Genomic DNA, 27,741 nt, shown 5'->3' with positions numbered 1-27,741 from the left:
TGTTATTACACTGTACAGCCCTAATAGACACAAGACATTGGAATTTTTAATCATTTGTAGTCAAGTGTTATCCTTGCTGTGTTACCATGTTCAATGTCTAGCAACTAGGAAAATAATAATGTGTGCTCATAAAGAGTATTCTTATTGCATGACAGACAGGTCGTCTTCTGGTTCTTGGGCAGATCTCTGACCCTGCAAAGCTGTGAGAGCTTTGCTGTGGGTTATGGGGTCTATGCAGCCTTAAATTTCTAAGTGGGTCACTGGCCACAGCTAAAACAGGCTTTCTGCTGTGCATTTACTGCCTATAATTGAAGGCACACTGTATGAAAAGATTGACACAAAACGGACTCTGGATGGACAGATGGACATAGTGACAGGACTTGTGCCACAAGGGCCAGCTTCTACAGAAGTCTGAAGCTTATGTGCCCAGGACAAAAAAACCTTTTTTTTTTTTGCATGATAATTGTAATCATAAGCATTTTAAAAATGTTATTCTTCTATGGATAGTGGAAGTTCCAATTTACACAAAATTTGAAAATTTGGCTTTGAAATTTGGGGTTGGGCTTCCTTTGATTTAAAAAGAAAAAGGGATTTTCCTGAGTTTTAATTTTAAAGGATACTGAGGATGCCTGGCATTTTTCCAGAACTGTTGTGGGTTCCTCAATTGTTACATAAATTCTAATTTTTTTTTAATACCTACTTTGAATTGTGTATGCATACATTTTCTCTCTCAAAGCTTTAATTATGGCAGAGTATCAGAACTCGATGAAATACCACTTCCCTAGGTAAATCTTTTTTCTAAAGCTGTTTGGGTTTTTTTGAGAAGACAGTAGATAGAAACCCATCTGTTTCTTTTCTTTAAATATATTCCTATTCTCTCTCATCAACAACTGTAATGTCCTTTCAGGGCACTTTTTGAGTCTCAGAGGGGCAGAGAACTTCTTAGTGAAACCATGTCTGGCTATGTGGCAAATGCCATGGGCACAGCAGGGTCAAAATGTTTGCGTATGGTCCCTCCCGTGATTCACCTGTGAACGACAGAGCCTTCCAGAGCTCTGGAGAGAGGGGAAATACTTATGGTGCTAGACAAAATCAGGCTCACAAGAGCTGTAAGTTGGAGCAAAGCTTCTCGGGGGATGGCCCTTCCTCTGCTTGGTACGCTTCAGCCTGAGTTAATAACTGCTTTTAGATTGTATTCATCAGGAGAGCTTGAGAACTCCAAATAACATAATAATGTTTCTGGGACTAACTTCACTTCTTTATTCAGTAATATTCAGTTCACTGACCAAATTTTATTGTAGTCAATGTCCAACCATTTATTTTTATTTATGCTGTCTTAATAATCACCCCATTAGCACTGACTGTATTAGGATGATAACATTGCCCCTCCCTCTATTTGACTTTCCCTTCTCATTTTCTCCAGGTGTGATGATACTGATATGTGATGGGACATTTTCCGAATAGCTTCTTTGATTTCCTCCTTAGTGTATAGTACCTAGGTCACTCCAAAAGTAATGCTTCCTACTTATTTCCGTGGAAACTACAGTTACAAAGACCACACTAACACTATTTCATAATCCTAGCTTCATACACCATGCTAAACTGCCCTGGGGTTCTGGCTGTGAACTTTCACAACAGGAACTGCTGAATGCTCAGGACTTTTAGCAGTTTGATTTCATTTAGAGGTGCCAAGTGCTTGAAAATATATCAAAGCAAAGTAGATTCAGAGCTGGTGTGGAGATCACTTTGGAAATGAAAAATGTTCAGGATTGAAATTCATGTTGATGAGTGCTTTGCCGAGGAACTTGAAACTTAGAAAAACTTCAGCAAGACAGGGGCCAATCTTTAAATATTAGAGATCAGAACTAGGCAGGGCTATTTGAAAGTGGGAATTATTTTCTCTGTGGCTCCTTTGTACAGCATCTGATTGTAGCTGAGGGCAGAGGCAGCTGCAGGTCTTAGGTGACATCAGGTCTGACTTATTCTGGTAGTTAACCATGAGCATTGTGGGGAATCTGGTCATCATATCTACTGTTCTTACATATCTTCTCGTTGTAGATGAAACAAAAAATAGTTTGTCCCACTTATCCCATGAATGTATATGAGACTATGAGCATAAATGGAGAATGTCCCCATGACTTTCCATATATCTGTTTAGAAACCCTACATGAAATTTGTGCCATGTTTTCATTCTTCTCTGTAGCTGATACTTTCCCATTGTCATTATTTGTTTAAGTGCAGACAGCATGGGAGTGTTTGGCTGTTCACTAGATGAGCCGGTGTCGAGATGTAAAACAACAACTTGTAATTACTTTTGAGAGTGCCTTTAGGAAATAAGGAAATTACACTTATTTATTCACATGCGCTGTTTTAGAAAGAAGTCAGAGGCATCATACTACTTCTCTGTTGGAACAGATGTATCTGGTATGCAAAGTGTACATGCCACATGTGGGCTAACTATGAAACAAAATTAAAATTTTAATCAAAGTCTCCACGCTTTTATGAAGTATTAAACAGCAGATTGTTAGGAGTGTAAGTAGGTCACACATTGTGTTGAGCGATTGTGCTTTGTCCTTAGCCATCTGGCAACATGAATCAACGTCAGCTGGATGCAAATATAACCCTGCAAAGGTGACCTTGGTAACAGGATTGGTCCATTGAGCAGAGACTATAGGAGGGGTACCTGCAATCGCAAGTATACATTAAGGAAAAGCCAAAAGCAGAGTTTCCTGATTCTAGAAATCTCGACAAGCACTGCTACTGGTTAGGCAGCCTGCTGTTTGTCAGTGGTAGCTACATTTAGTTTCAAATCAGGGAGTACCTTTATCACTACATATAAACCTAGATTTCAGCGGGTGATTGAGAATCCACTGAAATTGTGGTTGATATAAATGAGGCAGAAGACACCAAATGCAAATGAAGATGATTCCTTATGGTCAGTTGCTGTTAGAGAGAATGCAGATGCGATCCAGAGATGTGTTTCTGAGGAAACTTGTTTTTGAAGTGCTCCATTTTAAAAGTCTCTGAAGCTTAACCCACAAATAGACAATAGTTGTAGCTCAGTTGAAATGATACTATCAAGACAAATCTATATATGGGTCTGAAATCTAAAAGGAATAAAAAATTCCAAGAGGAAAACATGTACAATAAAACTTCCCTATGTTGTTTCCAATTCAAAACAGCACAGCATTTTCCATGCATTAAAGGTTTGCTGGATGCAGAGTTAACTCTGTATTTTACTGCCTTACTTTAGGTGTCAGTGTTTGAAATCTTTGGCTTAAACATCTTTCATAGTGACATGTCTGCATGGCAAAATTAGAATCTGGTTCTGATGGTTCCCAGTCCTATTTTGAAACCACTAATCCCACAAAGTACTTTTGTGGTCTACTCAAGTTTTTCTAGATGATTGCATTTACAATGAAGTCAGAGTTTCCCTTGTTCAGAAAGTAAAAAAATAGGAAAGGCAGATTTAGGTATTTCTTGGTTCCATGCTATTGACAAAATGGATTTAGCATATGTGAAACCTACAGCAAAGAGGTTAACACTTACATTGTCCTGAACAAAGGAAACATTTTCCTTCTCAAACAGAAGAAACACTCTGAAGTGTGGAAGCCATTAGGTTTCCTCAGCCTGCCTTCCCTGCGTTATGACTCATGTGGCTTGTGGTTAAAAGCACCACTACAAAATGAAAATACAGTGCTGTTGTCTGCACACAAAAATGCTAATTTAAAATATTGTCAGCCAGTTGTGTTCAAAACTTGGAGTGATTCTCTGGTTACACTAGGCTCTATTGGAGTTCAGAGCTTTATTATTATTATTATTATTATTATTATTATTATTATTATTATTATTATTATTATTATTATTATTATTATTATTATTTCTGGAAGCATTTTCTGGAACGTAGAAATTGCTCTTTTTGCACAATAAATGTACCAAGCCATATTTATTTCTCTATCTCTCATAATGGAGCAAAAAAAAAAAAACCAAAAAAAAAAACAAAAAAAAAAACCTGCCGCTTAACTGTTGTGTAGAACTGTTGTAAGACAGTTAGGATGTGAGCAGGATTTAACTGTGTGTTTATACCTTCCGACCATAAAGACTGTCAGGCCAACATCCAGGTAGGGCTACAGGAAATGTTAATTTTGGACAACTCACCTGAATGCTCTGAGGATTAGCATTTGTTCAGCAATAAGCAGGCTGGCATTCGAAAAGAAAAAGCAGCAGATGTTGAAATATTACTGAAATAGGTGCTGGACCACCTCCCCTATGGGGACAGGCTGAGAGAGGTGGGGCTCTTTAGCCTGCAGAAGGGAAGGCTCTGGGGGGACCTTATAGCAGCCTTACAGTACCTGAAGGGGTCCTACAGGAGTGCTGAGGACGGACTTTTTATAAGGGCATATAGCGACGGGACGAGAGGAAATGGTTTGAAACTGGAAGAGGGTAGATTTAGACTAGATATCAGGAAGAAATTCTTTACTGTGAGGGTGGTGAGAACTGGCTGCAGATGCCCCTTCCTGGCGTTCAAGGCCAGGCTGGATGGGGCTGTGAGCAGCCTGGTCTAGAGGGAAGTGTCCCTGCTTATAGCAGGGGATCGGAACTAGATGCTCTTAAAACCCAAACCACTCTATGGTTGATGTTCATGTAGTCTAAGAGTAGTCTTGTCTGCTGAAGATCACTTTTTCAACATACAGAATCAAGTTTAGTACTAAAACTGTTAAGAAGTAAACTGCTGTGTCTCTGAGAAGGTTCACAGTAACCCATAGCATATGACAACTATGGATACATGAAAAGCATAACATCTGATTTTGCTCTAAGCTTTTCCTTTAAGTGTAAGGATTATAAATTGACCTACAAACACAGGCTGCCTTGGGTATATCTTGATTTGCAATCAGTGTACAGCATAAGTTATTTTTAGATATGAAATATCTCTGCATCCACAAAGTGTGGTTATTCACTTGGTATGAATGCACTGGAGAAATAAGTAATTTTACTGTTCTAAAGTGATTTGTAATCATCTTTTTGCTCGTTATTAGATTTAAATCTTTTTCCAGCAGTTATGATCCTTTCAGTTGGATGAGTGTTTCTGATTGATCACCAGGTCAGACACAGCAATGTGTCTTTGGGTTCTCATACTTTAATTCCAAAGAAATAACTTGAAAGAAGAATACTGAAATGAAATCTTTGAATCATAGAACATCCAGAGTTGGAAGGGACTCACAAAGAAAATGGAGTCCAATTCCTGAGTCCACAGAGGACCAGCCAGATTTCAATGCCTCAGAGCATTGTCCAAACACTTTGTGAATACCAGCAGGCTTAGAGCTGTGACATTGTAAATTTGTACACTGATTTCTAAAGATAAGTCTAAACGACAGACATTTCCTAGGATATTACTGGATTCTAGCACAAATTCATAAAGTTGGAACTCCAGAGAGACTCTTGTCGTATTCAGAGCAGAACTTAAAGATAAACAGAAAACTCATTAAAGCCATTACTTCTAAGCACTTGTGTATAACACTGCTTAACAGAAACGAACGGGAACAATAACTCCTTAATAATATAAAAGAAATCTGGAGGAAATGAAATTGGTTGCAGATCATAAAAAAATGAGCAGGCATTGAGAATGCCAGAAAACATGCTGTAACACTTGGAGATTGAAAATTTGGATCATTTCCGTTCATACTTGCATAGCCGCATTCTCAACAATTTCCCAGAATCCTAAAACTTTGTGGTTTTAAATAAGGTCGTTTACAAACCAACTGACTCTAACTTTTAATTAATAACATTAATTGGAAAATGTCCTTACAAATTAAGTTTCTCCCTTGACATACTTGAAATAAATAAGTTATGATGGAAAACAAGATAGAGATAAATTGAAGCACTGTTTCCAGCTTTCAAAGAGCAGGAACTGGGTGATCTTCTAAATAACAAAAATACATTTCATCCTCTATATATCAGCATATGCATTGATATTTATGCTCATTTTATCGTTACTAATTTAATTGCATTCTTATAATAAGAAATGCAGATAAAATAAGTGCTATTGTAAATATACTCTTGCATTTGTATCACTTCCCATTACTTCTGAATTTCAGCAGTTATCAGTGCTGTTCAGCATCCCCAAAACTGACCCCAGCTGAGGCAACTCCTCAGAGCTCTGGTAAAGTTGTCAATTTAAGCAGCTGCAGCACTACAGCCCCTCTCCTGGCAGAGCTCAGATGTGCCCTGGAGGGAGGTAGCAACCAACTGTCATTTCACTATTCCCTTCTGTAAGAGTTTCAGCTGCTGGTTTTATTGGGAGTGTTGAAATGCCTGCATAAATGGGGTCGAGGAGAATCAAAAACTGTTTGATTAGAGTTCACATGCAGTGCATAAGGTCTCACTTGGTGTTTTAATCACCTTGAGAACCATGTGTAGAGGCAGCTGCATCCAGCACTAACCTCAGCCTTGGGCCCTGCCCTTCCCTACAGTCGGCAGAAGGAGATGTGCGACCCCCAGCTTGCTTCTGTGTTTATGGTCCTGCCTGCTAATGTAAGCTCCAGTAGGCAGCAGATGATATTAATGCGCTTAATTAATTTAAGCCACAGCAGCTAGCGAGCAGATACAGAATTTGCTCAGCCATGCCTGCAAGAATGGCACAATCTTCAGGAGAGAGAAGGAATATTGCTAGGGATACTGTCTGCTTCAGCTGCACCAATTTAATTTATCTGTGAATTTGAACTGAAGTCCTCCTTCTGCTAGAGCTTGAGTAAATGTGAAATACGGCAAACATGCTTTAGCCTCCTTGCACTTTGCTGAAGTAGTAAGGCTCCATCTCTACAAGAGATGATAGTGAATTTGCAGAGCTCAGTGCAGAAACCTTAGGAGACCATGAAATACTTGGTTCTGCAGGGACCTGTCACAAAAAGACAGTCCTGCCCCATTTGCCTCACAATTTTCAACCAGATGAATGATACAAATATTTGTAAAAGGTTAAAGCACTTGTATAATGAAGGGAACTTGAAGTACGTGTTTCTTATTAAACCTGTTGAATATACATGCAGCATGACTGTTATATTAATTATGCACCTTTTATATTTTTTGCAATGTGATAAATTTCTCCAAGTACAGCTATTGAAAAAAAACCTTAAAAAAAAAGATGAACTAATAATAGTTATTTGAATTAAACTTTATCATAGGATAAGCAAAATGAATCAGATATTAGTCTCAAACCTGGGGAGAGATTAACAACGCTTTGCAGGGAGTAAAGAAAAGGAGGCCTTAATGCTGGGTTTAGGAGAATGTAAGTGACATAGATAAGACATTAATGACAGAAGAGTCATTGTATGAGGGAGACAGATACAAATGCACACCCAGCACAACTCTCTTCAGTAGCTGCTGTTGTTGAAATCCAGCAACACTGAGACAGCAGTGTACTCATTGGTCAGACACACAGTGACACATTACAGGAAAAGCATCTGCCCTCTTTCACCTTACAAGAACAATGGAAGATTTTTCAACAGTTAGTTCACCAAACAGAAACCGCAACCTTAATGTACAGGATTTCACATGACTTCAGACCTTTAAGGGAAGTCTGACGGGTATCTTTGGGGTGTCAAAGAAAATTCTGGTAATAAGGTTGGATACTTTTAAACTCCAGATAGTTCTGAAATTGTGAATGTTCAGGCCTGGTTCTATAAAGCTGTGAGATATTTTTGTTTGCCTTTTTAATCTCGTAATCTTAATACAACGTCTTAAAATGCAGAATTAGCCTAGCACAGCCTGTTCAACCTGGTGAATAAAGAGATTTCCGGTTACTTTTGGTACGAGAATTTTACCTGGTGGCCTGCTATTGCAATATTTTTGGTCCAGGTCTTCTTACAAGTGCATCAGAGTGGTGCTGCTGAGACGACCCCCTCTGTAGCCTTTGAGAATTAGGAATCTTCCAGTCTGATGTCTGTTAATGTCATTTTTTGTAACATTTACCAGTTGCAGTTTAAACTCTTAAATTATTCACATGCACACGGCTCAGACAACTAGCTTATTTGTTTTCATTAAAAAAAAGCCTTAGAAGAGGCTTTGAATGAGATACATGCTCTGTCTGTTGACTTTTATCTTCTGACAGAGTACCTAAGAAACAACAAGGCTTTGCAAGATTTAATGCAAGTGGAGAGCACTTGATTGCCAGCACTTGATTTGCCAAAGCTCTGAATATGTCTGTTCAGAAATCTGCAGAGCTGCTTTCTGAAGGTTTTTTTTACGTTTGTACATCCTTCTCGTCATAGCATCTTAAGCTTCTGTGAAAATGCAGTGCAGAATGCTTGGATTGATTAGATCTTCTTAATAAGAGCCTAAGCAGATTTTACCTTTTTGCTGTGGGAATCAGGCAGAGATTTTTAGAGAAGAAAGACATTGATTCACTAGTAAGCAAAAGCAATACACACACTTCCTGTAATTGTGTCTTCTTTCAGTTTATGGCCATTAGTGAAAAGAGACAGGGACTGCACAGCTCTGAGTCTCTGGGAATGTGGTGTAGTGATGGAGCCTGTTTTCTGGCCTGGTGGATGCTGGTTTCCTGGTGATTCTGACATTTGAACTAAGGTTTAAATCTCAGGAATGTTAATGCTTGGAAGCAATATACCGAAAGTCTTGGATGGACTCTTCATTAATCACTGCTGCTCCTCTATATCTATTTTTCTTTACTGTTCCCATGCTTGTGTACTCTCCTACAACCATGTTCCAGAAGTGAAATAATTGGCCTATATCTACCCAGCACAATCAGTATAAAAAATGTTTGTATAATCCTGACAACAGAAGTGTGGGTGGATTAGGTCAAACCCAGATGCCACCTGCAGATATCCCCTTGGCACACAGCTAGAGTATTATTCTCTGCAAGGCCGGAAAGGGCTGGAATTCAGACAGCAAGGCTGGGTGGTCCCCAGATTTATTGTGCCAAGAAAGAGTTCCAGCCTACTGTTCTCTCAGTTTCTCAGGCTGGAGATAAAATCACAGTTAAGCCATTATGCAGTTCTGTAACTTTGAGAAGATAAATCTCAGAGAGTATCTCCTACTTTTCTCTCATCACCTGGCCTCACTGTGTCATTGCTTACTGCAGCTGTTCTTGTGAAACTCAGAATAAGTCAGTAAGGCTAGAAGTAGTCCACCAGCTGAGTCAATAACACACTGGTTTTGTAGCTAATTCTTCAGAGTTATATGCTGTTTGTAACAGGAAATCCATGGTTTTAATTAACAATAAGTAGGAAATAGTCTGCTGTGAATTGATCTTGAACAGGTACTGCTGTACTAAATTAGTTCAAAATAAGCAGAATGTTCCATTGAGCAAGTTGATATTAAGGCGTCTTGAGTTTATCAGCTGTAGTTACATTGTCTGTTAATGCTAACTTTGGGTTCAGAAAAGAGTGAAACTGAAAATTTTTCTTAGACACAAATTAGTGAGCTTAATATACAATACTGGGCATAGGGATAGAAGGGATTTCTCTCACATACTCATGTGGAATGTAATTGGCATATGTATTACATCTTACCAAATAACTGGAACTAATAGCTATTTGTCAAAAAATAAGGTCTGTTTACTTCACAATCATTTCATGTTTAATGAAATTTGGATAGATTATGTTTTCTTTGGTGTTTGAGAAAAAGATCCTTTTATCTGACACTTCATTAGAAAAAGGGCTTGGATTTTAAACATTCTTAGGAAATAAACCTCCTTGAGAAACTGCAGAGAAAGCTGTGCAATCTGCTATATTTAACACAGAGAAGGATTTAAAATTGCCTACACTATCATGCTAACTCTTTAAGACAATACTATGCTATTGCTTTCAGATTATAACAGTATTAAAATTTGAGCTGCAGGTTTTTATTTCACACCATGTTGCAGATGGGAGAGTTGAGACCTCAGCAGTGAAATGACTTACTGGGAGTTGCAAAGGAAAGCAATTTGGCAGTTAAGAATGGTAAACTATGTAATTAATATGGGGCACTGAATCAGTTTGAGGCACCCTTTTGCCTGATGCTAATCTCAATTTCACTGGCATTTGCTCATAACCATTTCAGAGATGCTACTGAAATGACTTTGGATATGTACTGGTGTAGTTTAAAATGATCTTTTGGTATAGAAGAATAATTTTCTTTGGTTCAGAATCTTCCAAATTTGAGAATCCTTTATGAAACAGGAACGTCTGTTTCACCATCAAGATCAGAGGGCTTGGTCTTTTACATCCCCAGGGATGAATAAAATCCATGCATAAGTACATTACAGTTTAGAACAGTCAAATATTGAGTTACATTTGCCCAACTGGGCCAATGAGTCTATTTCTCTAAAAGCATTTACACTCTTTGACCCTTTGACCTGTTTCCTATGAGGACAGAGGGAAGAATACTGTGGCAGTGTCTGTTCTTAAAGAAATAACTAGGTTAGCTGTTGCTTAACCAGGCATCATTCATGGAGTTCCAGGCTTGGGTGCCGTGTACTTCTACTCTTCCTAGTAAAAATACAACATTTTCTTTTCTTTGTTTCGCCCATTCCTAATGGGAATCTAGGTCTTTTTTGCTATTCTCATCCCCTTTAATTGATCAAATTGGAATGCATTTTTTCGTAACTGCTGATGAACACTAAAACAATCCCTTGCCAACCTGCTCTTCTGGATTAGCTATAGTAACACCAATTCCCTTGAGGTAATTTGTGAAGAGCAGTTGATTTGCTGGTGTTGTCTGACTGCCTCTCAAACTAAAGCAAATGGCCAATTACATTTGCAGAGTGAGGAGTGTCATTCAGTGTGCTCTGACTGATAGCAGTAGCAAAATTTATATTGACTTTGTGTCCTAAATGAGTGTGTCTTTGAGATTTTCAATTAAAATCATCCACGGAGACATTCATAGAATCTTGTTGGCCTTGTTAGCATGGCACATTAACTGTTCATGCTTGACCAGAGGAATATGAACTCTGGAGGAAAGAGCCTTCTTATTGTATCTTACTGTCATTTATGATATTAATGGAAATATGTTTCTGAGAAACAGATTTTAATCTCTTGATCTTTTTCCAACCTGCAATCTAATAAATGTTGTTCTACATCTAGTAAAGTTGATAGATATAATGGATCTTAGAGATATACATGGATCTTGTATTGAGGTTCAGGATTTTTTTCTTCAGTTGAAAAATATATATTCTGACAATCTTTTGGCATTTATAGAGCTGTTTTGTAGAAACAGTTGTGTTTTCTTTTTTAAAATTATATAACTAAAGTAATTGATCATAAGCAGGAATGGAAAGGCACTTTTGCCCAGGAAGAGAAATAGTGCATGTGAAGACTATTCTTGCTGCAGTTGCATTGTGTTTGTGTAACTTCAGTGTGAGATTGCAGTGATTGGTTTCACCCATGTTATTGTTAAATAGTGATTTTTCATAGCCACACAAAATAATTAATCTGAAATAATTTTCTCTTTCACTGAGATCAAACCCAGAGCCATTCTTTTCCTCCTGCATTTCTTATTCTAATTCACAGTCTCAGATCAATTAAAAAGAACTTTACCAATGCATTGTCTTTCTGATCGAAGATGCAGAGGATCTTTTCCGATCCAAGGAAGATAGGAATATAGTCAAGCTTCAGAACTTACTAAATATGACAACAAGTTGCTACCTTGAATGTTTTTTGTACTGTTTCTGTGTTGCCATGAGCTAGATTTTGTCCTAAATGTCTGTTTGTGCAGCCCTGCTGTTGATTACATCCATGGGAAAGCATGCCCTCTATCCTTTCCTTTCCTTTTTTGTTTTGTTTTGCAATTCAGTCTTCTGTTTGTAGATACCTATATAAAGAACACTTATGTAAAACACATCTGGTTTATTATTTTGAAGGTGAACTCTACAGTACACAAAACAGCTGCAAACAACTTTTGAAAGGGAGTCATGGCTTAATAATAACTTAAGCCAGAGCCTCCATTGATTGCATACTGGACAATATTACTGTCATCCATATGGCTCCTTTTTTCCTCAGTTTAGTGGCCAGTGAACAGTGCTGGCTTCTTAGCTGTCCAGAGTTTGAGCAGGAAGATTTTCCCCCAGTTACCACCAGTGAAGTGGAATCCTTTAGCCAACCGAGCCCTTCGTAGGAGCGTTACAGCACTGAAAAAGAAGGAGGTAGGCACAGAGGATCTGTATCTAAAAATCTCAAGTCCCTTGGGTTGCACCATGACTTGTAACTTTTCCATTTGCCTTCACACTACTCCTCAAAATCTTTTCTTCTTCCTTTAACATGGTGAATTTTGCTGCTGTGGTCTCTGAAAATAGTCTAAGTGCTTGCCAAAGGCTGAGCCAGCAGCAACACATGTAAGTTGCAGAACAACTGAGAGGAGTGTGAATTATTTACAGAGTTAAATGATGTGCTGCGAAGCAGCCTTTGTGGATAAGCAGTGTTCCCTTTTTATTCTTCCTGTTATAATATACTTTTCTTGATCATAGTTTTTAGTGTTTGCAAAAGATAATTGTAAAGAATACAGTCACATTGCCAACATTCAATCTGAGGTGTTATGTCAGTACAATTTATGGCAGTGAATAGTCAGATTCTGAGCCACCTTTCTGTGCATAAGCAAGAATAGAACTCTGGACTAATTCATTCTTTATAATAATGTCACAATAAATGAGAACACACCACAGCTATTCACGGAATCTTAGATAACAGAAAGTATAAAATGCAGCATTTCTTGTGGCCATTTGCACAAGTGAGGACACATTCAGAACTATCAGATAAACCAGAATATATTCAACGTCAGTATTTTAAAAGCTTAAACTTGCACTGAATGGTACCTTGAATTTCTGCTTTAGAAAGTGTCTCCAGAAAAATACTTGGAAACCAGCCTTAGGTAGACACTGAATAGCAGATAATGTTTTAACACTTCCCCATCAGTAGTGGTGTTCCCATGTGTGTCTGTTATTGCACTTCTAATAAATGCTACAGATGTTTGGCTGCCTAGTTATGATTTGGAAAAGTATGTATTTTTTCTGTGTTGTATTATCCATATATTAGAGATTTCACAAAAGGCTGCTTAGCACAACGTCTGTGCATTCCAGGTGATGTTACTCACTCCAGATCCAGGAAGGTGCTCGGGGATTTTAAAGATCACGCTTATGGCAGCTACAGTCATCACCTTCAGAATAGAAAACAGTTTGAAAGTCAGTGTTCATTTTAATCCCTATGTTTCTTTCTGATTTTCTTTTTCTTATGCTGCAAGACAATGCCTGGATCTCCAAAACTAGTGAGCATCCTGTGGTAAATATATGTGTGTAATATATACGTCTGCTACACTATCATCATCTGGATTGGGAAAATCCTAATGGTGCAAGTGCACAGACTGTATTGTTAGTAACTGTATAAACAGTACTGGATTTGAATGGTTTGCACCCTACTGACAGCTGAAGAGTTGTATCTTATAACCTTATAATTTCCCATCACTGTGGAATTCATGCTATCCAGATATCTCTGTTAAATTTGGTGGACTGTGTTTTGAGTACTTGCTGAATAATGAAAGGGAAAAAAATCCTCAGTTTGCTTTCATAGAATTGTTATCTCTTTTGGATGTTGCTTCTTCTTCTTCTTCTTTTTTTTTTTTTTTGTTAATGTTTACTTATTTTGAGCCTGATGTTCATCCTCCAGGTAGGTAACATCTGTACCATTGCAAATGCGTGCCTACTTTGCACATCCAAATCCTCGTGTGTGAGCACTGACCAGTACAGACCGGTGGTCTCCTGCATGCAGAGTGGACACATTTTCACAAACACAAATGTTTCCTTTGCAGGGAGGCTTGATAAGACTGGTGCCAAAAGTAAGAAAAAGCAGTAATACTGCACAATCAAAGGAGTTTAGCAAGAGGATTCTCATTAGTGTTTTCCAAGATTGGTTTAAAGGGAATTTCTAGTCAAATCTTAAGGAGGCTTGAACAGTTATGAGCTTCACTGAAATAACTAGACCAACATCCAGAGTAACAAAATGTTTGTGTGCTGCAAACATGTATGTAATTTTGTAAAAACTGCCAGTTTTAAGTAAAGCTTTCTCTGATTTGTCTGTCAGTGGGAGCACAAAACCAACGAAGTGTAGAGATCAAAGGAACATAAAAGTAAAGTGCATCAGAATCAGGAACTGTAGGAAAAAAAAAAAGTGGCTTTCTTTTTGCACTTTACATTTCACCTTCTTGCTGCTATGTTTTTTTCTGCTACAAACAATCACTTTCTGCTTCCTCAGCTAATACTTTAGATTCATTTTGCATGTCAAAATGGTGCAAGCTACCACAATCACTGGCACCCATTGCCTGAACATCTTATACCCAAAGTGTATCTTTTAACACCATTTGTGTCAGTGCTAATGCAGTTTTACAGTCCACTGGTACCAAGGTGAGAAAGAGTTCAAGGAGAAAATAAATAAAGGTTTCTTTCAGTTGTTACAACAGAGTATAAAATGGTGGCAGAAGTTCCTTTATTAAGAATTTCAACCAAATCCAGCCACACTGTTAACTAACTTCTTTTCTTTTGCCTGCTATTGTGACTCAATTATAAGGCATTTACAAATCTGCATGAATGTAGAAAGGGTACATGGTGCTCAAATGTATTGTTTTGCTTCTTTACCCATTACCAAGGAAGTGGCTCCATAATTATATTCAGTTTTTTAAAAATTGCTTTGAGAGGAAATGTTTTGTGGCACATTGAAAACGTATTATTTTGGTTATTAAGCTATTTTAATGTTCAGTATTGAAACAGAGAATTTTATTTTGTGCAATTGTTTGTTTCTATTTAAAGGTTTCAATTTGCAATTTCATTTGTAGCAAACATGACAGCCAACAGCTAAGGCAAAATAAAGTTGACCTCAGTGAACTTGCATGCGATTGTTCCAGGGCTGATTCTCACCTAGTATCACCATATCACATTTAATGCCATTACAGCTCTGGCTCTTGGATATACAACAGGTATATGTGGTATTACTTTGAATACATAATAGGGTATAAAGTACCCGAGGTGCAAAATGTCAAGATTTTAGTGGCACTAACGGTATTATAAGAGCCATGATTTAACTCTACAAACAGAACCAAGTTAGCAGTAGACTCATTCAGTTGCTATAGCTATGAAGCAGTAAATCACTTAATACTGAAATCATGCTTATTATAGAGTAAAAGGAGACAGCGGCCACATTATTTAACACAACTAAGAATAAAGCACACTGCAGCCACAGGAAAATGGCATAGTCAACTTTGTTTGAAGGCAACACTTAGCAAGAACCAAAACGTCACCCTTATTCTAAATTCTGGGCTATAGTTTTGTAGCCATCTTCTAGTAACTACAACTGCAAGCTAAAACCATAGGTCTTTTTGTTTGATGTTGGAATACCTTCAGGACTTCCCTAATCCACACCTGAGAGCTCTTCAAGAGAGCTGAAGCTCAGGGTGCGTAGAGTGGTACGTGATGAGCCACAGCCATCCCAGTGGGTCAGCTCTGAGTAGCATGCAGCTGCCTGCAGCATTCTGGGGTCTTCTAGGTTGATGGGACAGCCTGAAAATCCTGCCTCTCTTTGAAACTGTCAAAACAGAAGTTTCAGAGAGAAATGCTGAATCTGAACAAAGGCACAGTAGCGTTGTGTCCGGCAGCAACGTGTCCCACATCTCATCATGCTCAGGCACTGCGGCAGGGCTGAGTCAAAGGGAATCAGCTGACTGGTGAAAGTCTGCACCACTCTCATAAGCACTTGCATTTGTCACTGAAGGTTTTCCATGCAAACTTCACAGAGTCCATGGCATTAGGCATGACTGCAGTCTGATGCCCTCCTGCTGCAGTGTCTGGAGGTGTTTCTTCAAGCACAGCCCTCAAGTAGCATAGGTGATGCTTGATTTTTTTAATTCAGATATTCTTATCTCCTTTCCCCCCTCCAAAAAAAAAAAAGGTGTCATTTCCCATGATGTGCCTGAGCTGCAACTTAGCAGATCTCCCACATAACACTGCTGAAATATTATCTTCTGCCAGTATGGAGTGACAAGTTGTGATAAATAGAGTGATTTCTCTGACTAACACATTCCTACTACCTAGTCAAATATTAATGAGCCCGCACACAGAAGCATGAAGTAATTTTTTGTTTTTCATTAAATACGTAGATTAAAGAGCTGTTATTTTACTGTAATGAACAAAATTATGTCATTTCAGCTTAGAGTAATTGTTAATCACATCAAATTGAAATGATCCTTGGTTTTGTTTTAAAGAGCATAGAAGAACAAGAAGTAGAGGAAAAACAGAAGTAGAAATGGAATATGAGACTATAGTGAAAGTGAGTGAAACATTCCCCTTTTTATCTAGTAATGCTAATGTTGTTTTCATTTTACATGTAAAAACTTTGAGTCAGGAGTGTCCACAATTTACTGCCTGATGGTTCCTCTGAAATCTTTGAGCAATTACAGCCCTGATTATTATCTGCTAGCTGCATAACATGCTGCCACTGGCCATTACATTCTTTTTATACCGGGAAAGCAATTTGTGGCTTCTTCAAATCATACCCCACCCATTGTCTGCCTGCCTGCTTTATTTATTGCTGCTTTTGCCCCACCTCAGTGCAGTGGTCAGGGGCTGTGTGTCACAGTATGATTATCCAAGCTCTCTCTCTACAGCCCTTTGGATCATCAGAATATCCTCTGCTCTCTGCTCACAGTAGCTGCAGTACTCACATATCAGAGAAACAGGCACTATTAAATGTCTCTCCGAAGAGGTAAAGAAGATTGATGTGAGGTGATATTACAGGGATATCAACTGAGAGCATATACGTGTAGAGGATGAGAAAGGGGAAGGGTGTTGAAGGTAGGAATTCTGGGCACCTCTCAAGATTAAGCTTACCAAACAGATAAATTTAATATTTGTCATCTGGAACACCAGAGTATGGGATAGTGAGAGAAAAGATTAATTGGGGCATGAGAACAGGAAAGAAAATTTTGGGGGGGGGAAAGGTGAAATGGTGAAATCAGAAAACTGGAATTAGTAGAGCCTAAGGGAAAAATTTAGAGGTAAGAGAGTGAGTTTTTAAAGGAGGAGGAAGGGAACAGAACAAATGGGGAGAGGCAATCAAAGCTAGGGAGAAAGATGAAAGTCCTATACAGAAGGACTAATGATTAGAACACGCTAACAGAATGTAGTAGTATTTCAAGGATGTCTGCTGTCATCTACACTCATGTCAGGAGGTCTTGAGTTTTCTCTGACTAGGGAATGGCTATAAACCACAAGCCTTTGTCACTGAATCATTGAATCCTGCTTGGTTTGTATTTATATTTAATAATTCTCCTCTACTGAAGTTTCTGGAATGCTTTGGTATGCTTTGCTTCCCTGTGAGGAGAGAGCTACCGTAGCTTCTCAGACAGGATTGTGTTTGGTAATGGAACCTACTGTTCTGCTAAGGAACCTGGATGCAAAGGGTTCTGGATACATGCCAAGCAGGCATTATTTGTTTTTCAGTGACCCCTGGCTCAACTCACAGATGTGCAGGAGTAAAAGGACCCTTCTCAAGAGCACCGCAGATCTTCCCTGCCAGGGAACATCCCTGCTTAGCTTTTCGCTGTCCCATACAAAGTCTTAACAGTTGTTTTGTGATTCATGGTCCTTCCTAGTGACAACAAAGGCTCAGGTTTTGGGTCTACTCCTCCAGTCAGCGTGGTACCGATAGCAGCGTTAGAGATGCACCTTCAGTAGTGGTAAAGGAACACATTTGCTGTGATTGCTCCTCTTGTCCCTGGCCAACATCAGTGTGGCAATTCCTTGTGCTTTCCCAGACGTTGTTTTATTAGAATGCATAGGAAAGGTTGTTTGTTTTTTAAATACGTACGAGGTATACTTCCAAGGACATGTATGGAAGGGTAAGAAAAAAGGAACCAGCTGTGTATGTTTGATCTGGGTCTTGCAAAATAGATATTGCTTCTAAACTCTGTTGAAATGCAGGTGCTAAATAAGTTTGACTAATTGATAGCATGTGGCTATAACTTCTCAGGCTTCTTTTTTTCTGTGGATTACATGTTTCTGCCCAGATGGACACTACCATACTCATCCTGTATCTCTCTATATATAATTATATATTTATTATTTATTTTAATGTTTTTACTATTGAGAAAAAGATACTTTCAAACACTTCAAAAAGAATGCAGTTGATTGTAAATATTGCTTAGTTCTCTCACTGTGGTAAAGTCAAAGATTAGAGCTGCTAGGTGGGGCCCTGGCTACATAAATGTTGTTTTCCTCTTGGATACAGGCAAGGTACTTAAAAGTGCATGTTTCCTGAACAAAGTAGTTGTGGCAAAAGAAAGTAGACCATAATGAATGTGTCAGCACCTTGCCAATATTCAGAAGAGTGACTTACTTGAGACAGCAACATTAAATTGGCAATTGTTCACTAAGGAACTGGAATTTTTTGTTGTTTGTGTTTAGGTGTCATGAGAATAGTGATTTCTCTTCCTCAGGAATGTTCTGACTTCCTTTCCTGAAAAGCAGAAGCATAGCAATAGATCTGATCTGCCTTGAAACAACTCAGTGGACATTTAAAAGAACAGAAGTGTTTACCTCTATTCTTGTCATACATCACTTACATTACAAACAATATGCTGCCAACTTCATACCCCCTGCTTGGGTTGAGTCAGGATATCTTGGGAGAATGGCAGGGAATGGGCAATTCAATTGCTCCTGCACAATTAGAAGCAACTCAGATAAGAACCTTTGGTGGCATCACATACCCACTTAGTACACCTCATGTGATCCATCCATCACTCCACAGTTCTACTCACTCTAAAGGAAATATGAGAGTGATGGGAAAATGTTGTGTTTTTTTTCTTCCACTCCTTTCTGCCATACGTTCTCAGTGGTACAACCACAGAGTAAGGCATTTTGAATGCTCTGAAGCAGCTGGATAAGAGGAGGCCAGGCAGCACAGAAGGGAAGAGAAAAGTCAAGCTTTTGTGCAGGCCATCAAGGAGTATATCTCAGCTCTCTCTCCCATGTGAGACACCACTGGCTTCAGGAATGACCTCAGAGCATATGCAGGAAGTATCCAATCTTTGTAAGTCATTATAGTAGTTGTACAGAAATCTAGAGAAGTTACCTAAATTCAGACCTTCATTCAGGAGCTGTCAAAATCCACTAATAAATATTAGTCATCTGTAGCAGTAACTTTCATTTAGTTAATAGTGATTTATCTGTGTCAACAGCTGAAACTTAAAATAAATTTTTGAGACAGAATAAGAGAATGTGGACTTAAAAGTCTAGTCTGAAGATGCTTTTTTTTTTTTTCCATACAAAATAGCTGGTCCAGTAGGACATTTTGACCAGGAAGGAATGGCCAATCAGAGTTCTGAAAAGTAAGGCTTAACATTTACTGCTACACTTTTCTTATCCTTTGAGCTCTTTCAGATAAACTCTTCAGTGCACAGTAGAGCATTTCAGTAGGCTTCAGCCATGTGTAGTGCTGTTTAGAATCAAGCTGACATCTTTTCTAGACCTGGATTTTTGTAAGTCTTACAGTAGCTGTTATGTGCAACTAGAATTCTGCATGGTGCAATGTCAGTCTCCATGTTAAATTACTGTATGTCCTGTGGGAATGTTATTGCATGTGGTAGCTCACATTCTGACATCTTTACATTCACAAAGGAGGTGTTAATGCCTGAATAAAACATAGAGCTTGGAGCACTTAAGGCAGATTGTTTCACCAACTGCTGATGCTGAAGCTTAGTATTTCTAGAAACTATTAGTATATATACAGATTGTCTTCTGACTTTCTTTCTGAGATTATTGAATATTAGGATATTTAGAAGTACTTGTTTGGCTCAGAGTTTTGTCAGGGTGTTACACAGGTCAGTGGGATCTCCATGTAATATTACTGATCACAGAATTGTCCTTTCTGCTGAAAATTCCGAAGGTTCAGTTTTCAGAGCACTTATCTAGTTTCAGAAGTTAGTATTCCTGATGGGACTGATGACCTTCGCAGCAATTAAATCTTTCCCTGTTCTGTCAGTTTTACACCTTACACTGATGCTGTAATGCTGCTGAAGTTGAGGCATGATAGATGTACAAGTCTGTGTAATGCTAAGTTGCTTGGAAATTACAGAAGCTCCTGGGAATGATAATTCACTGTCAGTCTTTCTCTCAAAGAATCATTGTAATTCTGAGCAGGGGCTCACTCTCTGTGTGGCAGAATGGAATAAATTCTGCAGTAACTACTCTCTAATTCCATGTCAGTGTTAACGTCTCCTCTTGCCCTGGAATACCCTTCATTCCCATCTGTATTCAGATAGACGCTGCTGGGGCTCACACTTGAAAATACCAATTGGTTGAAAATTAATTCAAATTTTTAAATTATTATTTGGATTTTTTTACTTTTTAAGTGATTTTTTTTAGTCCGGGGTTAATTTCTTGTAATATCAACTGCCTTTTAATGGCTGCTACTTCTTCAGAAGTAGATACAGTTCAGTGATATAAACCATGTTTGAGGATTTGTAACAGGCCAAGATCATCTCATCTCTATTGTCAGATGCAGAAATTGCTTTGATATGAAAAAGCAGTATGCTTGCTCAAAGGTCTTTTATGTATACTAGATGTCTGTATTCTCATACAAACACGAATAAAGTAAAGAATACAAATGTAAAAGTAAATATGAATGCTTCCTGTATTTTGAGTATCCCATGCCCTGCTGTGTTTCACTTCCAGAAGTTTTCTAGCTTAGTAAACTTCACCACCCAATCTCCCTAATGTGATCATCTGTTTTAGGCCCCCACCAGGACACTGTCCATTTTCATGTCCCATTCTGTTAGCACCCAGAGGCTTTCTGCAGGTCTCTCTCTTATAATACACTGGAGATCAGAAGAAAAGGTAATATCTTTGATAAATATCTCACCAAGACCTTTTCTTTACTTGTCCTTCCTGAACAAACTGTGTCTAATATGAATACGTCAATAATGTAAATTATTATAGAAAATCCCTGTGTATGCCAGTGAAGTTATTATTTTGATTTACTTAGAAATTACCAGATGCTGTCCCTTTTTCACTCACATTTAGTAAGGATATGCAAACAAACATACACCCGTGCCATAAGAGCATTGACTCAGTATTCACCTTTGTTTTCCTCCTGTAGCCATTTAATGAGCATCTAGAAACAGTTTTTTAATAAACATGCATGCAGTAGGGAACATCTTTGAGTGTCTTTTTACAGAGTTACATATTAACTGCAGGTTACTGACAGTAGAAAGTCTCACAGTGGATAGGCTGATAATCAAAGAGATTGTCTTTTTTCATGCACAAAAGTGTAAATCACTGCTGTCTGAAGATGAAGAGCTATATTATACACAGAGAGCTACATGCTCTGCCTTTCCTTGTTAAGTAAAATTAAGTACAGAATATAGGAGACAGTAGGGTGAAACAGCTTGGTAGCTGCTAATGTAGCATGCAGGGAGAGAGCAACTTGTTTGTCTGATTTTAAGAAGCATCAATCTGAGATATGCTTCTTGATTACCTCTATCAGACATACCTTTAACACAGAATATTTCAGCTGCTTACTTCTAATTTCTGTGGTGGGAGACATAATTCCCATTATCTGTTTTAGTCAACTGAATATTCTCTTCGACTCCTCATTGATACTGAAGGCATAGAGGATTCAGGGAAGAACATCTGCCAATTAGTAGCTATGTTTTAAAAATAATTCCTCTTCCCATCACTGCTGCTGCTGAGGACAGCGGCTGCAGTCAGCAGCTGTGACTGATGCAGCAGTCCATGCTGTGTGCCTCTGACAGGTGCCAGCATAAACCAGCTCTAATGACACAAGTGCCAAACTGGAGTTTCAGCATATAGTGAAGTAAAATACAAGCAGACAAGGGAACTTCTGTTCTCCTGAGATCAATTCTGCAAAGGCAGCAAGACTTAAAAGAGTAGTTTGAAGCCTTTCTTAAGAGCCTGGAGCCATAACAGCAGGTAGAAACTGAAAATGGTGGCTCCTCATGTATATACTAGATGTTCCTCTGCAACCAGCTTCCCTCTGTCTTCTAAAAAAATAACCAAACCACTTAAATCTCCCATCCACATTTACCTTACACTTGTAAATGATCCTGTGGCAGAATCTTCTTAATCAGCTGTTCTTCGGGTTATATGTGTTGCTGTCCTTCCTTTGCATTAATCACTGAAGTTCTTTTCTTTTTTGTCTGAAAACAGTCATACCATGTGATCAGAAAATGAATACACTGAAAATGCAACACTGCAAATTAAACACGTGGATAACAGCTTGTGGCTTTGGTACTCTGTGTTAACATGTGACAAGCAGAGAATAGTAAACTGAGAAAGAGTTCTCCTGTGAATTCAGTGCCCCCATTATCTCTCCTTCTTTATCCGAAGGGCTGAGGAAAACGTTTTTGTTAGCCAAGACTGCTTGGTGCTTTGGCTTAATTTTCACTGCATAATTTTAAATACAGATTGTGTCTACAGTGCTGCAATTAGTGGATAGCCTAAAGACTTATTATTTCAAACTAATTGATATGTAAGAAAGTTTAAATAACGTAAGTGATAAGAATTTTTTAGGAATAACTTCTGCAACTAACTAAGAATAATCTTATTACTGTTACATATTTGCAGTTGAATTAATTTTCCAATCATCATTACTAAATCTAATGCTTGCCTGTATTTCTGTAGCTCTAAATACATTTATATTAAATGGTGAAAAGCTGGTATTATATAAGTCATTGTTCTAAAAGGGATTTGTGCAAGTTGACAATCTAGTGCAGTTCTGATACTTGCCTACCACCATTTGGAATACTCCCAGAATTCAAGATAAGTCCCTGTTATCCTCAGTAAAAATGTGTACTCCACACATATTTTAAAGAGAGCTTTAACCCAACCAATCATTGTTTTCAGAGTATACTGTTGCTTCCTCAAATAGCTCAGTCACTTATCATGAGAGGCCTGTATTTTTCCAGCGTTCATTAAACTTATCTTGAACTAGACTGTGATCAGAATTGGCATCGCAGAACACATTGTAAAGTTATAAGACCTCTTGAGAACTTTTTAATGCCTTTGGAAGATGTCAAGTGCTGTAGTAGTAATAAAACACAGATAGAGCATTAAAAAGATAAGTACTTCTAATGGAAAAAGGGATGCTGCTTCTGCCAATTTTTCTTCTTAAATTAGGTTTTGCACAGTACAAAACTTTTACAAGATAGAAGCTACCAACAGTGATACACACAAATGAAATTAAATTAAAAACAAATCCGAGCTCTGCGGAGGTCATGTTATACATTTTGATGGAATCTCAGTGGAAAAAAAAGCAAAGGGCTTAGTGAAGTTCCATAGGATTCATCTCAGTTCAGGCTTGATCCTTTGGTGAACTATACTTGGATGAACTGTATTAACTTCAGAATGAGAGAGGCCAGGGACCAAATCCACTGATATCAATAGAAAAGCTCACTCTTCCTTGTAGGAGTGTGCAGCCTCCACACACTGAGATGTGTGGAGAAGGGAGATACCAAAGGGACTGATTCCTCTCTGTGCTGGTATTTCATCCACTTTTATTGGGGCTGCTCTTTCTTCCTGGGGGATATCGTGCTGTCCTTGGCCAGTTGTGCCTTAATCTTTCTATCCAGGACAGGACAGCATGGGCAGAAGACACTTTGTGTCCTTCTCACACCTGTAGCTTCACATTGTGCTCTAAAGAACTTTTTTTCTAATTAAGCATAGTCTGTCCCTCTTCAACCCATTCTTTTAATACAGCAAGTAGTTATCAGTGTGAAGATAACACTGCTTGAGTAAGTTGTAGTATTGCTTATTTTTCCTGTGTCTGCTAGCTGTACCTTTCAGGGATATATATCTATTCCTTTATCTGGCAAAAGGTCTGACCAAAAAAAAAAAGCAAAAAACAAATGGTGGCAGTATCACTGATAAATCTGTTCAAGGGGACTTTAAAATGTCCAATTTCACTTCAAGATGAAAAATATACCATAGAGCAGACTTAATCATGCAGGTGCTTGCTTTTGTTTATGATTTGCATGTGGTCTGTTAGCACAGCTCCATGAACATAATCCACCATACTTGGGAAGAGCTGACCTCTGGAGCTCTGCTGGTTGGTTGAAGCATAATGCTGGGGCTGGTAGTCATTCATCCGTACAAACCTTAAAGAAGGGCAAAACACCCTCAGAGGCTTCCCTTCTTCATGGAGCTCGGGTGCTCAACAGAAATCCACATCAGGTTGTACACAGAGAGAAAAAACTGGGCATGTCTGGATGTGACAGTAGCACCTGACTTCTTCGTGGAAGTGTGTTGTCTCTACTTTGTTGAAGCAGGCTTGGATTTTAAGCAGCATCCAGGTCCCGTTTCCTAGACACATTCATGCAGTTTCCTTCAGTTGCTAAGACAGGGAAGTTGAAGATCCCAAACCTCTGAAACACTTCACTGAGGAAAATGAGCTTAACTCATCTGCAGCATTCTTTGTGACTCATATTCATTTCAGATCTCTGTTTGGGAAGGAGTTTCACTTCATGCCATTTTGTGCAGGTGTTTCTTTTGTTTGACCTGGTTAGATTTTGCCTGTGCTTAAATGTTTACCAGTACTGTAGATCCAAAAACCATCAAAGTCAATCACTGTCTCCTCCTAAAGATAAGTGAACTTTGTCTTTGCCTTTTAATAGGCATGAATTCAAGCTACTTTATGCAGCAGTAGGACAGGCTTTTGTTGTTTTTCTAGTGTTATGAGTTACCTTAGTTACCTTATATGTCATATTTTGCATTGAAGGATGCAGCTGAACATCACTGAACCAAAGTTTTCTGCATGGTTCATTGGAACTTGATGGGTAATTAGAGAGTTGCCTCACTTTGCAATAGTCAGAGTTAATATGACCTTTGAAAAAAATGTTTTGATAAAAAGCAACTGAACTGAAACATTAATCCCTTGAACTTAATCATGAGGATGGCTCCATTAACCTCCCTTTGCACAGCATTCTGTAATCCAGTAATAGCAGTGCAGACAAGAAGAGGTTTTTTCCTTTTAAGTTCATCATAGTGTCAGGAAGTAAAAGTCTTCAGGCTATTTTTAATTAGGTTGAACCTTTGGGCAGTGCTGTTCTTACACGAAGCTGTAAAGTTTTAAACAGTTGTAGTTAAAGTTCCATACCAATTTTGCATCTCAAGTAAAAAAAATATATATAAGTGTTTAGTAATACAGCATGAAGCAAAGAAAATAGAGGATATGTGTATGAAAATCTGATGGAGGTAAGAGATGAGAAGGTAACAGTAATACATGGACACAGTGTAGCCATCAGTAGCATCAGACTTTGTATTTTTAGTTGCAATGGTACATCCAAGTTTAATGTTAGTTATGTAACAAACATGGGTCAAGTCCACCTTGTCACTGTTATACTCAGCCTCAGAACTTTCCCTACACTTCCCTCCTGGAAGTACAAAGGCCAGAACACTGAACTGTTACTTCTAGAAGAAGAAAAGTGAAGGACAGTAGCTCTGGCTTCGGTGTTAAACTCCTGCTAGGCACTTACTTAAGCCAAAGTTTACTAACAAAAAACCTGACAGTATTACAGTAACTCATTCTGAGATGATTAAAAACATGGACTGCAGTTTAAAAAAAGCTCAGTAAACTATAGATCATCTGGCCCAAACTGATCATTTTGACAACCTGTGAAAAAAAATGAATAAAAATAAAAAGTCACCTAACCCCATCTGTGAAGCAGAGCAAAAGTCAATATAGAACTCAGCAGTGGAATAAAATAATGCTTCTGTACTTGGTTTTGTTGCTCTTCCAAAGTGGTCTTCATCCAAGACATGAAGAGCTGAGCTATTTCTCATGGTAGGCTGCTGTTTGAGCAATTAAGAAAGGTCATGAAGATGTTGTTTTCATCAAATTAGAAATATTGAGATTTATTATTTGCTTGATCAACACCTGCCTCAAGCTCTGGGTAGCAGAGAGCATTTTTAAGCTTCCAATTCTAGCACAATAGTTTAAAAGTTTAAAAAATCAGAGCATCTGAATGGTTTGGGTGCCTACCCAAACTTTATTTACCCAAATTAATTTTCAAAATCAGCTAATGCAAATTGATTTTTTAAAAATATTTTCCACACAGATTAAGGCGTGGGTAAGTAGGGAGGAATATGTTTAACGTTCAGTCATTCATCCACTTAACCTCTGTTTGTCTTCTTGGAAAAGGAATGTACACTCTTAAACTTCTGGAAAAACAAAGTAAGATGCAGGTAATTGGCTTTTAAAAAGTGTTTCCCATGTCAAAGGAAGTTTTCCTTTTATTGATACGCTTGGAGGTACGTGGGTGAGCAGAAGAACAGGCTGCTTTGCTGAAACAATGGATATACATTACTTCCTCAAAAGAAAATCTTAGCTTGTAATGCTGCAGTTCTTTCTTGCCTTGATGCAGCCTTATTTGAAGATCAAAGACAGTGATCAGAGGTAGAGCTAATGATCGGAAACATACCAAGACTTATTCAACAGTTTGACAGTTGTCCTGCTGCCTAATTCCAAAGCAAGTGGGAGGACATTGGTAGAATTGAGACATTGTGATAAATTGTATAAATATTTTCCAGCGTCTGCCTAATACAACCATCACATGCACATTTGACTGTATGTATTTGTGTGTGTCTGATACCTCAGTATTAGATTCTAAATCAATTTTTTTTTTTCTTTAAGGTACATTAGAAAATAATGAGTCAGTTGCTAAACTGGCTCATCATTTGGGGAGATGTACATCTCTGATAGTAAAGAGGAAGCCAGATTCATATTGAGAGTGAGTGAGTTAGGAAACATTTTGGAATAGCTTTTGTTGTTACAAAGGATTACAGCGCTGCAACTACTTGAAAAGATTTTCAAAGAAACTTCTAAGGCTTTGATCTTTATTCAGATAGTGCTTGCTTTCTAGTCTAAAAACATTCATTTTAACAGGATATTAACAGAAGGACTGACTGCTTAGTAATTTTCTAAGCAGACTTTTCAGTGAGCTTCCATCCTGCAGAGACTTTCTAATGTGATCAGCCATCGTCAGCACAAGATAAACTTCAAAGTGGGGTGTAAGGCTTGATCAGTAAGATTATTTTTTAAGCTAATGATGGCTTACTTCTAAAAACCCATGCAATTTCCTGGCAATAATCAATAACTTCGAAATTATACCAAGCATGTACCTTAAGAAATACATTAGTATGTGTTCAGAACTCAAAACAGGCTTGAGAATTTAGATGGAGCAGGGGGGCAGAGCAGGCTATCTCAGTAAAAGGAGGTGCCGGACTTAATCATAGGATAACTCTCTTCTTTTTCCATTGAGTAGCACAAGGATGCCACTAAAGAGAGACAGAGAAATAGGTTATTTGTTCCCTTTTCATTTCATTGTTGTATTTGAGAAGAAATCATTCTGCTTAGAGGGAACTTCCTGCTGTACTGGTGGAACTGCTATGGATGTTCTGCCAATAGTCAGACACAGGCTACACTGTAATTATCAATTAGCAAGATGGATGTGAGAGATTGAAAAGTACTTTGTTAAACTGTATTTAAGAGTTCAGTTCAATATTCAGAGTTCAGTTTAATCTAGGATCCAAAAACTGTGGAGTCAATTTCACCACAGTTTTTTCAGCTTACCGTATTTATCAGCTCCAGAGCCCTTGCACAAGAGGCCTCAAGCACCTTTCTTGTCTCTCTTCTCTTTCAAAAATAGCCACAACCTCACACTCTGTGGGACAGCACCACTTTTAGGCAAAACACATTATGT

General features: G+C 38.3%; 2 protein-coding genes across 8 annotated transcripts in view; one reads left to right on the top strand and one right to left on the bottom strand.

Annotated features, from left to right (window-relative positions):
- Window positions 1-27,741, bottom strand: part of LOC116231893 (uncharacterized) — a 112,286-nt gene that overhangs the window by 32,026 nt on the left and 52,519 nt on the right. For both annotated transcript variants that reach the window (XR_016463963.1, XR_016463964.1), the window contains one exon: window positions 22,071-22,182. The gene's annotated coding sequence lies outside the window, so the exon portion shown is untranslated. The remainder of the gene's footprint in view (window positions 1-22,070; window positions 22,183-27,741) is intronic.
- Window positions 1-27,741, top strand: part of PLCB1 (phospholipase C beta 1) — a 376,089-nt gene that overhangs the window by 337,040 nt on the left and 11,308 nt on the right. The window contains exon 32 of one of the 6 annotated variants that reach the window (XM_090134863.1): window positions 16,231-16,295. The exons of 4 other annotated variants lie outside the window; for them this stretch is intronic. In XM_090134863.1, coding sequence (XP_089990989.1) covers window positions 16,231-16,269 — 39 coding nt within the window. In that variant the 3' untranslated portion in view covers window positions 16,270-16,295. Of the gene's footprint in view, window positions 1-13,646; window positions 13,848-16,230; window positions 16,296-27,741 lie in introns of those variants that run through there. One more of the 6 variants, XM_090134860.1, reaches the window with a different exon arrangement.

The sequence above is a fragment of the Phasianus colchicus genome, chromosome 2 (genome assembly GCF_987193195.1).
Source record: "Phasianus colchicus chromosome 2, bPhaCol1.hap1.1, whole genome shotgun sequence".
In the NCBI taxonomy this organism is placed as follows: Eukaryota; Metazoa; Chordata; class Aves; order Galliformes; family Phasianidae; genus Phasianus; species Phasianus colchicus.
Note: the sequence above shows the minus strand (reverse complement) of the source record. Positions and strands in the feature narration are given on the sequence as shown.